The following is a 13140-nucleotide window of genomic DNA, read 5'->3' as shown; positions in this document are numbered from 1 at the left end:
TTGACTGCTTTAAAGAGCTTATTGTCTCTGAGTGAATTCAGGCAGTGATTGATAGCACCTCCACCTAATTAGTCATATGCCAGGTAGTGTGAAAGCAGAGACTTCTAAAATACCCAAGGGTCTTATCAAAGATTCCAGCCAGGATTCATTCTGAGTCTCTTGTTTATTTGTCTTTGTGTCTGAGCATGTGAGAGAAAGGAGCCTATTCAGCTCTCTGCGAAGGGTCATTAAAATCCTTTTTAATCCTACAAAGTTATAAATAAATATCCATGACAGCATGCACCTGCATGTTCATCTGTGCATCCTCTCCTCTGCACACCCAGCAGTGTGTCCTTGAAATGTGGCTGCTTTCTGAAGCAGGGTAGGAAACTGCAAGTTATTCTGGAAATGGAGAATAAAATCTGGAAGCTTTATCCCTGGTTGTGCATTTGCTAATTTGTTAATTACCCTCTCCTGTAGGAGGAGAATTGGAATGGAAAGGATTGCTGATGGCTGAGACCAGCACTTTTAAAGGAGGCTGGAAGCCAGGTTGGAGGGACAATATTTTTAGGTCATTCGGCTTTTTTATGTCCTGGTCCCACTTGTAGGACAGCTGCAGAGCCTGAATTTTCCTGTAATCCTATGGGGATGAAATTGTTGATGAATTTGACAGGAGAGAGGGAGAGTGTCTGTCTCCACTTGCATTATAGGTGGCCAAGGCTCATCTCATCCTCTGGGCTGGACTGGGCAAGCATCTCACGGGACCTGCACTTTGAGGGTCCTTTCTGGCTCTTCTGGAGGCACTGGCAGAGCGACCTCGTTGGCTGGGTTTTCCCCATTTTTGTCTTGCCCTTGAAGGTGGGGGGGAATGGAAGTTCTCTTCTTTGGCTGGGGAGGAGTATTTCCAAGGCCTGAGCAGGCTCTTGCCTCTCAAGATTCCTCCTGTCTTCCGCGTGGTGAGAAATACAAGCTGTTTTTGACTTGGGGAATGGACTGTGTGTAATAACAGGGAAATGTTCCCAAACTGCATCGTGCTTTCGCTGATGACTGATTGCTGTGGAAGATGAGCACAGCAGATATTCTGGACCTGCTAGCATATGAGTGCCATGGTTGTGTTTGTGTGGATGCCTTGGCAAATACCCCTCAGAGCTTGCCTTTTAGGAGCTGGACTGTGAGTCATCGCCTAAAGATGATGAACCTAATCTAGATCAGCCTAGAGCCCCAAGATGCCTAGAACCAGTCCTGCCCCTGTACTGGGGGCAAAGCCGGGTCCATCCTGGGCGCTGCATCAGGATGCACTCAATTGCACAAGAAAAAAAAAGAGCATGGCAGTGCAAAAGCCTTTATTCTTTCCTCTCTAAGCTACACACTGTTGCTCATTGTTAATTTTGCTTCTTCCCCCTGGGAAGAAACTATGGATTTACTTCCAGCTGCTTTCATGAAGTCACTGTTCACATGTGGGACTGGGGGTGATGGTAATGGTTACAGGAATAGCAGGTGCTGCTAATGGTTCCCTTGCAAACCTCCGTGTTCAGGGCAGACTTTCCTAGCCAGCCCTGCCAGCTCTCCTGCCATGGACAGTAGCCATCAGTGCTGCAAGGCAGAAACATGATGCGTGAAGGTGGGAAAGATGATCCCTCTGCTTCCAGGCTGAAATGCTGTAATGTGAGTGTGTGCAGTAGGTGGAGGGGTGTTTTTACTGCTTTTAATTTATAATGAGCTTTTGGTTGGTGGCTCATCTGTGGAGTGGACTGACTAGTAATCATACCTAAAATGTCACTGGCTGTGATTCTTGATGTTTTCATGTGATTCTCCATGCTGACCTGCCATGGCCACAAATCTTAATCTTGTCTAAGAGGGAGAAAAGGTTTCCCGGCTTCTTTATATTGCTGTTTCTGTTTCTTCTGTTTCCATGTGGATCTGATGCTGTAGCAGACCCAAAAGCTTGGGTTAGAAACCTGAAATCCTGGCTGGTGCAGGTGGCATGGAGTAAATGTCTTTGACACTAAGCTCATGATGTGAGCCTCCCTCCCCTAAATCCCTGCTGAAGGCCATCACCCTGAGGACTGTCCCCATTCTGCGTCGCAGCCCTGGGCAAGATTTGTCCCTGACTATTCCTGCCCTGCTTAACATTGGCCAGCCTCCCCAGGCATGTTAGCGTGGGTCTGTAATTTTTGGGAGGAAGTGGAGCAGAAAATCTCTAAGCCTCTGTTTTTCTCTTAGTGGGGGGTTGCTGGTGTGGTGTTTATGGCTCTCCAGAAATCTGTCTCTGTGGGCAGTTCCTGCAAGATTGCAAGATCCTTGTGTGGGACATGTCCCCCCCTTGGACTGCCAAAGGATTTTGGTGGTGGGCTATGATTTCTGGCTCAAGTCATGCTTTAGCTCTCGAGCATGCAAATGCCACAAGACATAGTTTTCCTTTGATCTCCTTTAGTGCAAAAAGCCCCTGAAAGACGGATGTAACTTGCTGATGCCAAGTGTGCATTATGCACTGTAGGATGCCCCCAGTAAAAGCTGCTTGCTATTGAAAGGCAGCAGACCCTTGGGGGTGTTTGGGCTCGGGTCCATCCACACATTTCTGGTAAAAGTGCACCTTCAGGTTAAACTGCTGAGTTGGTAATTTGCCAATTTTTAGGGCTTTATAACAACATATCAGAGGAGGGAGCTGGATGGGGGATGATGGGTGAACTGAGGATATGGTGCTATTATGGCCACCCCTAAATAAGCTGCTTGGGTGTGAATTAGAGCCCCATGCCTGCTGCTTCCTTGCTTCTGGGTACTTGTGGCTGCCTTGCGAAAGAGCTGGCGGCTTCCTTAGGCCTGGGGGTGAGAAGCCCTTGCACACCCTCCCTGTGACGGTGGAAGGATGAAGAGCTGCCTCTCTGGGCTGTGACCACTCTGGTAGGACTCGTTTGTCTCCTCTTGAGCTTGTTTAACCCCTGTCAACTCTTTGTGCCGGGATGAAGTGCCCTATTTACTGCTCCAGTTTGGACCTCTGTGCGAGCCTCCCACCCGCACCCTGGTGGCCTGGGGTTAAAGGACAGGACACTGCCATCTGGGAGGTGACCTCTCGGCTGCCCTGCACCAGGCCAGGGGGGTGTTCCTTCAGGATCCTGGGGCCAGCACCCTCAGGACAAGCTGGAATGGTGGAAAGGTCATGCCCCATGTGGCCAGGCTTTGCCTGGTGCTCCCAGCTGTGGTGGCAGTGACCATGAGTTGCCAGACTCTGCTGCACGGACAGCTCGTTCAGAGGTGTGGATGGTCATCTCTGCCCAGCAAGGGAACTGCCAGCCTGGGACGTGCCACAGCATCAAACCTCAGTGTAGCTGATCCGTGCTCAGTGTTGGACTGGCCAGCAGTCAGCCCTAACCACGGCATTGCCTTCTGTCCTGGGATGGACACAACATGGAAAGCCCAGCAGAACTGCTCAGTCCCTGTAACAGCTCAGCCAAGGGCAGGTGTCGTCACTCCAAAAAAGGGCCCCAAGGCAGGAGGACTCAGTTGGTGGTCTGGAGGGAAAGCTGGACCACGTTCCATCCCCCCCAACCTGCTGCAGGTGTTGTCAGGAGGCTTCAGTTGTTTATGGATCTTCTCTGTGCTGGTCACCAGAGTAACACAGAGGCTTCTGCCCCACCAGAGGTTTCAGTAGGTGGGCAAGTACCTTCTCTCCCCTTTGGTGCAGGAGCTGGGCCTGGTGCTTAGAGCAGGAAGAGACTTCAGGAAGTATTAAATAGCTGCTGGATGTGTCACCGCAGCAGTTGATCCAGGGCAGTGACTCACAGGCAGCCTGCCAGTGCCCCAGCACGGAGGATGGCAGCACAGGGCCACCCCTCTCCTCCCCACTTGCTGCTTACTCATGTCTTGGGTTGGGGTTTTTAATGATGTGTCTGCATGCAGCCAGGATAGGTTTCCCCCTGACATTGGGTGGGAGAGGAGCCAGAGGGTCAGGTTCAAAGTAGAAATAAAAGGACTGGGAGTACCCCAGCATTTTCCTGGACTGCATCCAAAGGGATTCAAAGCTGCTGGTCCCTATGGACACCTTGGTGTTTCATGGATGGCAGCCTGCTCATCACAGCCTGCTCTCAAGTACTTGTGCAGTTTATTAACTATGAGTCTTTATGACCCTACCCTGACACGAAAGGCTGGTCTTCTGGATTGCTTTCACTTTTAATTAGGCTTTCCTGGAAGTCTTCCCTGTGGTGCTGCTCTCCTGCCACCTGGCCCCATACCCAGTTCCCTGCCAGGGGCTGGTGAGTGAGTGAACCTACAAAAATGGGTAAAACCTTAGTGCTGGCAGATTGCCCATCTCAAAACCTTTACGCTCATCCCAGATGGTCAACTCCTTTTTGGCAGTTGTGGTAGAGGTGTTTGGGGTGCTTTGGTATTTGGGTTGCAGCAGGCCTTGCTGTTTGGTGCAAAATGGGTGGGTGTTTTCTGAAACTGATTTTGATTTATTTTTTTAATTATTATTCTTGCATGTGGCAAAATATAGTAGAAAGAAGCTTGCAGTCCTTGGCTGGAAGATGCTGTCTCAGCTTCTGAGAGACCCCATAGGGGACATGGCAGGTGGCCCTACAAATCAGGAGTGGTCCTCACTTCTGTGAGGAGGGTGACTGGCCAATTTTCTATTATTTCAGGTCCAGGTGAATCACCAAACCTTTGTGAGTCCCAGCAGCCATCAGGATAGCAGTTTGCAGGAGCAAGATATTCATCCTCCTGCACGTGCAGAAATACTCCTCCATCTCCACTTCCTTGGGCGTGACAGTTTCAGGGAAGCTGGGAGACAGCAGTGCCAGGAATCAACATAAAGCTGCAAGATCTGAGATTTTTAATTTAAAGATTTTTTTTTTCTTTTCAGTGTTAGCACTTGAAATTCTGACTTTCAGTTAGGAAATCTGTTGAAGTCATGGTATGAATCATCCCTACCCTCAATTTTAGGACCCATCACATGGGAAAAGGGAACAGAAAATTATTCATTTTGTTAATCTGCCTCCAATAGAAATTATTTAGTTGTGGGGAGGGGTAAGAATAAAATGAGCTGCCTTTGGAAGCAGCCATCATGTGTCCTGGCACCCACAGCCACCTGCTGGCTTCCCTGCTGCTGTTTTGGGGCAGGGCCTGGCAGCTGCCTGTGCTTCTGGTTCATGATCAAAGTGACCTCCAGGGGCAAATACAAATAGAGGCAGCTGGAAACCTGCCTTCTGCTGAGAAGCTGCTCTTCCCCAAGAAAAGTAGCTCTTGCCCCCCAAAAAAGCCAATTATTTCTCCTACCTGGTGGTGTAACAAAGGCACCCACTATTAATGTGGGGAGTCAGCAGAGAAACTCATTAAGAGAGGGGTCTCTGATAGAGGAGCAATGAGTCTCACCCCAGCTGCTGTGGTTCTGAGTGATGGTAAAGAACTGAGTGGGTTACAGCAAAGATGATGCTTGGGGCAAGGTGAATGTTTTTAGGTTCATTACCTGATGGGGTTTTATGGTGGGTTTTTTTTTGTTTTTTTTTTTTGAACTAGGCTGATGCTGTCATGGTGGAGTATTGGGGATGAGGTGCTGAGTGTGGCCTGTGATGTCCCTTCCAAGCAGGAACTGAGAGGTTCGAGGAGCACTGCAGGTCCCCCTCAGATAAGGATGAGCCTTCATCCTGTCAGTTCCCTCGTGAGGCCAGGAATTTGGGGGGAAAAGGGGAAGCCAGGCTGGTTTTGAGTGGGAACTGATCCTCCCCATAGGGCAGGAGGAGGGCAGGCAGAGAAGGGAGCAGCCCCCAGCCCTCTCCAAGAGGACAGGTAACATCCTGTACCTGGCAGCAAGCTGGAGACTACTCCCAAAACCCCCAGAGGTTACAGCAAGGACCCATTGTGCTTGCAAGGATCTAAGGAATTATAGAGATCCACTGGATTTTGGGCTGCTGGAGAACATGGTGGGGATTATGCCCTGGCTGCTTTTTGGGGGGTTTCTCTTACATGGGGAGCAAAGCTGGCTGCCTCTCTCGCAGCTTTTTGGCAACAGCATGCTGGGCTGTGGTAAATGATTGCCTGGAACGCCGGCCGAGGCGGAGCCGGGGATTGGTGCCTGGTTTGAACCCGGACAGGTGCCGGGACCCGTGTGCCGGCAGCCACCCCGCTCCCACAGCACCCGGCAGCCGCTGCGTTCTGCCAGCAAGGTGAGGCTGTTTGTGTGACCCAACAAGCTGGGTTATTTTTCTTGTTTATCCTTAAGCTCCTGGCCCCCTTACTTGTTCATGGCACAAGAAGCCGGATTTGAGACTAGCTTGGCCCCTGGCCAGGGAAGAGGAGAGGAAAGGAAGTGTTCTTTGGGATGTGTTGGGCTCCAGTTTTCGTGTTAGGGTGCTGCTGTGGGGGAGGTTAGGGGTGGTGAACAGCAGTGCTTTCAGGGTGAATTGGGTGGTGCCACAGTGGCACCTGGACTTTGCACCATGCCAGGGGACAGTTACAGCCTTGAATACACAGGATTGGGGAGTGGTGCCAAAACAATTTTAAATTTACGTCTTGCGAATTTCAGTGGTTTGGGGCTTACAGGGAGGTGGGCCGAACCCAAGGTGTCCTTCAACCCCACGGTTTTCCCCAGCTGCTCAGCCAAGGCAAACATGAGCTCAGCGTTGAGGTATTTGTGACGGCTGCGCTGTGCCCATGTTTTGGAGGTGGGCAGGGAGGTGGCACCAACAGGACCCAGCACCTGCGCAGAACATCCTCACCAGGCTGTGTCTTCCCTGGTTTCTCCTTGCCTTTCTCACCATGATTAAAATTCCTCATCACCAGAGGCATGACCCTTCAAGCCCTCTCTTTGATTACTCAAGTAGGCAACAAAAAATAATGGAGTTTAACCTAAGGTGAAGCTTTCTCACAGCCTGGCTGCAAACTTGGGATAGTTTGCAAGAGGGAGGGGCTGCAACCAGCCAGGTGAGGCTGGGAAAGCAGTTTGTGACCGCTTAGACGGAGGGGCTGAAAATTTCCTGTGTGTTACTCCATCCAGGGCTTTCAGCTAAGACTGATACTGTCAAAACCAGGGAAGATAGATACACCTTTGCACAGTGCCTGAAAACACCGTAAGCTCAAATATTTGAGTTCTTTACAGCTTGTGCCTATTTTTTTCTAATTTATGATGGGTGCAGATGTTGAGCTGCTGGAAGAGACACAAGTTGGGTGTGCCCAGGCTAACAGATATTGTTTTAAGGTAGTAGTACCCAGTGGTACTACTGGGCCCTGGTGTCAGGGCCTGGGCTTTGTCATGGGTGTTTATGCCTGGCCACCCCTCCCAAACCCTACCTTTGGTTGTGCTTCTGTTCAGAAAGAGGCTTTATTTTAATTTCTTAATCCCTGTCTGATAAATTGAGTTGGATGTAAATATGAAAAGATTAAAATGTGCATTATCTGCACCTTCCCTCTATATCATTGCAAAAGTGGGCAGCCAGCAGTTCATCTACCTTTTCCAATGTTATTTAGAAAATCCCTCAGTGCCCTCTGTCAAATTTTGAGAGACGTTGCAGTGGAATTCCAGCAAACCCATTAAAAGTCTGTGCTTGCAGCAGAAATAACCTGGGCATCTTTTGGGCATCACAAAGGCAAACAAACCTCATAATTTCCCACCATGGGAAGATTTGGACCCACTGTCCAGACATGAAGGAAAAAACAAAAAATCTTTGCAGATGAATATCAGTGTTTAATAACATCAGCAAAAATGCAATCTGCACACAGGGTGGCAAGGAACAGCTTCTTGGTCTAGAAGGGTTCTTGATTAACCCCATGGGATGATGATTTAATGACACTGTTTTCAAAGTGTATTATATTCCTTGTTAGTGGCTTGGGATAGAAACCTGGTTTCTTCTCTCCCCACAGGCAGTCTGTCCTGCAATGCCCCAGGGCACCTGAGGCCCGGCAGCCGTGGGGATGGAGCTGAAGGTCTGGGTGGATGGGATCCAGAGGGTCGTGTGTGGAGTCTCGGAGCAAACCACCTGCCAAGAAGTGGTCATCGCCCTGGCACGGGCCATTGGTGAGCCACCTCCAGCTGCTGGGGGGACGCCCCGTATGCCGGTTCTTCCCAGGAAAAGGCGTCCTTGGGTGGGTGGAGGTCTTGCTCTGTGGTGGTGGGGATGCCACCAGCACTGCCGGTAGGGCAGCAGCCTCAGCACACCGCTGCTGGTCCCCGCTTTCCCGGTCTGACATGCTCTGCTCCTGCCGGCAGGTCAGACGGGCCGCTACGTGCTGGTGCAGAAGCTGCGGGAGAAGGAGCGGCAGCTGCTGCCTCTGGACTGTCCCCTGGAGTCGCTGGCCAAGTGTGGGCAGTATGCCAACGACGTGCAGTTCATCCTGCGGCGGACGGGCCCCAGCATGGCCGAGCGGCCCTCCTCAGAGGGCGCGCCCCAGGCTCCCGAGAGGACGTTCATCCGCGCCAGCCTGCCCATCAAGCCCAGGCTCACCAGCATAGATGGACCCCGTTCCAGGGAGCCAAAAAAATCCATGACCTTCAACCTGGGCCCTACAGGCTCCAGCGAACTGTTCACCGTGGGCCGGTGGAGGCACCAAACACGGGATGGGCTAGACTTGGAGGGTGGTGGTGTCATCCAGCCCTCCAAGGAGGAGCTTTTTAGGAGAGTGCTGCAGCAGCAGGAGCAGCTGCACTCCTTGGAGGCCCATGGGGACACCCTGGAAATGGACCTACGGCTGTGGGAGCGCAGCCGGCTTGCCGGCCAGGAGAATGAGATCCTCTATCTGGAGCAACTGGTGCGGAGGAACGAGACAGAGCTGGGCGAGGAGGAGTTTTGGCAGAGTGAGCTCCGGCTGGAAAAGGAGTGCGAGCGGGAGCGGCAGGAGCGCGTTAGGAGCCTGCGGGCCAGCCTGGAGGAGTACACCCAGAGGATCTATGAGCTGAGTGTCCGGACTGAAGCCCTGCAGGAGGAGATCCAATGGGAGATGGCTGAGAGGACCAAGAGGGGAAAGGAGATCTCTATGCCCAGCCCCATAGAGCTGGAGGACATGGCCACCAAAATGAAAAGGGACCTGGAGGCCAAGGTCAAGCAAGGCACCCAGCTGGAGAGCAACCTGGCCAGTGTGGAGAAGGCCCTGGAGGAAGCTGAAAAGAACCTGCAGGTAGATAGGACTGGGTTGAGCCACCCCATGGGGTGGTAAGACCTTCGGGAGGGGGGTGGGACCAGCTTTCCGGATGCATTAAACCAATGGGTTGAGTGGGGTTTGTTACTCCACATGGTTGGTTACTGAACCTGGGGCTGGGTGCATAGCTCTCATCAGCAGTGATCACTGACAGAGGGACACCACTGCATGGGGTCCCACACCCATTGCTCTCCATGCAAGTGTCTGGGCTAATGCTCCTTCTGACTGGTGCACCAGGAGCACAGCATCACCCTGCTTCAGCACAGACTGGTGCTGGAGCAAGTGGTCCACGTGTGGGGTTGGCACAACAAGGATTGATGTGTTGGATAAAGGAGTCACAAAGGGGATAGCCAGGTCCCCATAGTGCCTGTGCACAAAGTCTTTTAACCATGCAGGGCGTGGGCTCATGGTGGGGGGCTATGCAGTGCGGAGATGACAGCTCTGGGAATGAGCTGCGATGGCCCCCCAGGTCTCCTGTTGCAGCCTCCCATCATCAGGGGTCAAGGGGCTGCGAGACTCCTGCCTTCCACCAACCGTGTCACCTTTGGTAGAGCAAAACGAGGAAGCTTTTATCCAGCCAGGCCTTCCCCAGGCTGTCCATGCTTTCAGCATCTTTCTTTGAGCATCTCATTTGCATTTGGCATCTCCCAGCGCTGCGGCGGCGTCCGCCGTTTGATGGCTGCTCGCACCCTCTTGTGGAGATGCAGCAAAGCAGGGCTGTTCCCAAACCAACGCCTTCCTCGTCCCCTGCCTGGGCACCTCCCTTCCTGCAGGCCCTCAGAGAGGGGGGCTGAGCCACGGTACCCCCGAGGTGCCGTCTGCTGCAGCGGCAGGGTGAGCCCCAGCGGGGGAGCAGCCCCAGGGATGGGGGCTTGCCAGCTGGCTGGGGGCACGGAGGGAACATGCGGCTCACCCTGTGCCCCCCTCGGTGTGTGTTTTGCAGGCCCAGACCCAAGAGCTGGAGGAGCTAAATAAGGAGCTGAGGCAGTGTAATTTGCAGCAGTTTATTCAGCAGACGGGGGCCACGGTGACCGTCCTGCAGGCCAGGTCCGAGGAGGACGCCCAGCCGGAGCCGAGCCCGTGTGAGCTGCCAGCCTACCGGAGAAACGGAGGTCAGCACGCTGGCTCGGCCGCGGGGGCGGCTCCGCGGGACCCCTGCCCGCTCCCTGCCTCCTCTCCCGGGGGTCAGCCCCAAAGCTCACCGGTTCTCCCCTGGGCTCTGAGGCTAGGCAGGTGGGGGTTTGTGTGCTGATGTGGCCATCACTCAGCACTCCAGGGGGTTTCAGAGATTTGTCACCCCTGGGGCTCCTTCCTCCTCCCCAGTGAAGCCTGGGCGCTGCTCGTAGACATGCACAGGAGTCGCATCCTGCATTGCTGCTTTTGGGGCCGAGGTGGCTGCAGGGAGCTTTCCTTCACAGCCTTGCTCATGTCACCACAGCGGCTGCAGCAAAAGGCAGGTGGCTGAAGGCCAGCGTCAGTCCCCAGGGGCTGTGGGCTGGTGGGGACATGCTCTGGCCACAAATGACCTTTCTGTGTTTGGTGAGGGAAGGGTGGTGCCCAGGGCCTTGTCTGCATCCTCACAGGCATGAGAGGAGGTGGCGGGGGGTTCTCATGGACAAGGACCTGGTCATTTCTCCTCCGGAGCACCCAGAGTGGGTGCTGTGACTGCCCTGTGGCACTGCAGCAGCTGTGCCCAGCGAGCATGGGAGGCTCGAGCCCTGCCTGAGCCAGACGTTTTTCCCCATCCTGTAGGTTTTTCTCCCACCGTTGGTACCGACTCGCCTCCCCAGGTCAGCACCAAGCAGCTCCTCGGCCATCCCAGGACCCTGCCGGAGCCCCTGGTGTCCAGCCTGAACCCCGAGGGTGCGTATGTCCCAGTGGGGCCCTGGGAGCATGAGCTAGTCTGCAGAGGATGGGTGGGAAGAGGGGAGAGGCTTCTGCTGCCCAAAATGGGCTGCAGAGAGCAAGCGTGTGCTGGTGGTGGGAGGCCAGAGCTATTTATAGATGCCATTAGGAAGCACAAATCTCACACTCCAGCAGTCTCTGCTCTGCTGCCAGGGGCTCACACGCTGGCAGCCCGGCTCTCTGCCCTGCCAGGAGCTGTAGAGGATGATTCTCATCCCCTCTCCTGCCACTCTGCATCCCCCAGGGTTAAGACCTTGCTCAGTTAGAAGGGGGAGAAATTATGTCCTGTTACATGAACTACTTTTGCTCCATCTTAGTGACCAGTTAATCCAAAAATCCTTTGTACTTCCTGTGACTCTTGTCACCTTGCTCCCGTTTTCTGGGTGCAGCAAAAGAGCTGTGGTAGGGACCCCTACCTGCTGTGGTGATGCTGCCTCCACCCTGGCATCCTCCTCCCACCCGTGCCACCTTTGCCTCAGCAAAACCCTGCTGCCATCCTCCTCACAGCCCAGTACATCCACCCCCATCCTTCAGGACGCTGCGGCAAACACATTCCCATCTCCTGGTCCAGGCTTTGTGCTCACGTACATCCTGTTTTCCACTCCCCTTTTTGCAAGTGCTCACCTACCATGGTGGGATTGCTCAGGTGGTTTTTTCTCTTGTCTTGCAGTTGTATCAACCAGGCAGAGCATCTGGAGGTAGAAGGGCCCAGGCAGTGGAGGATCAGTTGTATTGTATCAATTGATTGAGGATCAATCTTCAAAGTGTAACTGTATAAATAAACCATATTATATATATATATATTTTATATTTTTTTTACTTCTTTATATTGTGAATGGATGTGGATGGCCAGACAATATTTTTACAGACTGTAAAGTGAAACTACAGACTGATGACACAAAGCAACTCTCTTCCCCTGAGGACGAAAGCGACTCCCTTCTATTTTTTTTAAGCAGTTTCTATATTGAACAGAAAACAGCAGTGCACCAATTCTGCATTGCCTCTTCAAGAGATGCACCGTACATTTGGAAAAGTCCTTATTCCTTTGACCAGAGGAATGAAGCTGCAGTGGAGACCTGCGTGGAGGCTCACCTGGACAGAGCAAGTTGACAGATTTCACAGCAGCTCGTCACAGCAAGCGAGGGCATGACAAACAGCCTCTTCACTGGCAGCAGGGGAGGCCCAAATGCAGCTTTAATACAAATTTCTGGCCCCTCTTTTTTATGTATATTGTAAGAAACCTGTAGGAGAAACGCACTTTCCGTGGTGCCACAGACCATGCTTCAAGGAAGCACACAGCGGGAGCTTGTTTTTTTAAAATTCATTTAATCTTTCAACTTCTTTTTAAAGCAAAAAATTACAGAATTGAGCCCTTCCCTGGTGGTGGTATGAGTGGGGAACAGGACCAAAATACTCTTGGTGACATTTCCCTGATATTTTAATTTTTTTTTTTTAATTTGATGGCCAGTAGTTACAATTTTGTTCATCTGTCCCAGTGGGTCGCCTTGTATTTTAATTGCAAAACCAAAGCAGTTTGGGGAGGGGATGAGTTTGTATGGGAGATCCCCGAGCCTGTTTTCAACGTGTCGTACGCGAAAAATGTGGCTGGGGCAGAGCGCTCGCCGTAAAAGCCCGCTTCCCCCGAGTGAGTGTAAATCCCGTGCGCCGCAGATCCAATTTTCAATAAATCTTTGGGAAAGGATTTGAGCAAAGCGAGTGTGAGCGTGCTGTTGTGGCCAGGGCGAGCCGTCCCTGCCGGCGCCTGCTTCGGTGCCTGACGGATGCGTCCAAGTGGTTTGCGCACCCTGCAGCTGCCTCTTCCATTTCCAAGCCATCTCTTTCTATTTGCTGAATTAAAGCTGTGAGTATTTTATAACTGACTCAATCTTATGCACACAGTGCTCTTTCCTTCTTTTTTTTTTTTTTTTTTTTTTTTTTTTTTTTTTTTTTTTTTTTTTTTTTTTTTTTTTGATCGTGGAGTGCTTTACAGCCAGGGGATGCAGCTTGTCTCTGATGAGATGTGGCCATCTCTGGGATGAAACATGGCAACATTTTAATAATGCACAGCAGCAGCTCGGAGCATTTTAGGACAGGAGGCAAAGGGGGTGGCGCTTGGCTGCAGACAGGAGCAGG

The 13140-nt window shown here is 52.2% G+C and overlaps 1 protein-coding gene across 5 annotated transcripts in view; it reads left to right on the top strand.

The window, feature by feature from the left end:
• Positions 1–12719, top strand: part of LOC134551105 (ras association domain-containing protein 8-like) — a 33741-nt gene extending 21022 nt beyond the window's left edge. Inside the window, exons 2-6 of one of the 5 annotated variants that reach the window (XM_063398265.1) lie at positions 7831–7984; positions 8177–9081; positions 10046–10214; positions 10855–10965; positions 11678–12719. In XM_063398265.1, coding sequence (XP_063254335.1) covers positions 7882–7984; positions 8177–9081; positions 10046–10214; positions 10855–10965; positions 11678–11709 — 1320 coding nt within the window. In that variant the 5' untranslated portion in view covers positions 7831–7881 and the 3' untranslated portion in view covers positions 11710–12719. Of the gene's footprint in view, positions 1–5506; positions 6138–7830; positions 7985–8176; positions 9082–10045; positions 10215–10854; positions 11621–11677 lie in introns of those variants that run through there. The other 4 variants (XM_063398264.1, XM_063398266.1, XM_063398262.1 and 1 more) reach the window with 4 other exon arrangements.
• The last annotated feature ends 421 nt before the right edge of the window (positions 12720–13140 follow it).

Source organism: Prinia subflava, chromosome 5 (assembly GCF_021018805.1).
Source record: "Prinia subflava isolate CZ2003 ecotype Zambia chromosome 5, Cam_Psub_1.2, whole genome shotgun sequence".
Classification (NCBI taxonomy): Eukaryota; Metazoa; Chordata; class Aves; order Passeriformes; family Cisticolidae; genus Prinia; species Prinia subflava.
Note: the sequence above shows the minus strand (reverse complement) of the source record. Positions and strands in the feature narration are given on the sequence as shown.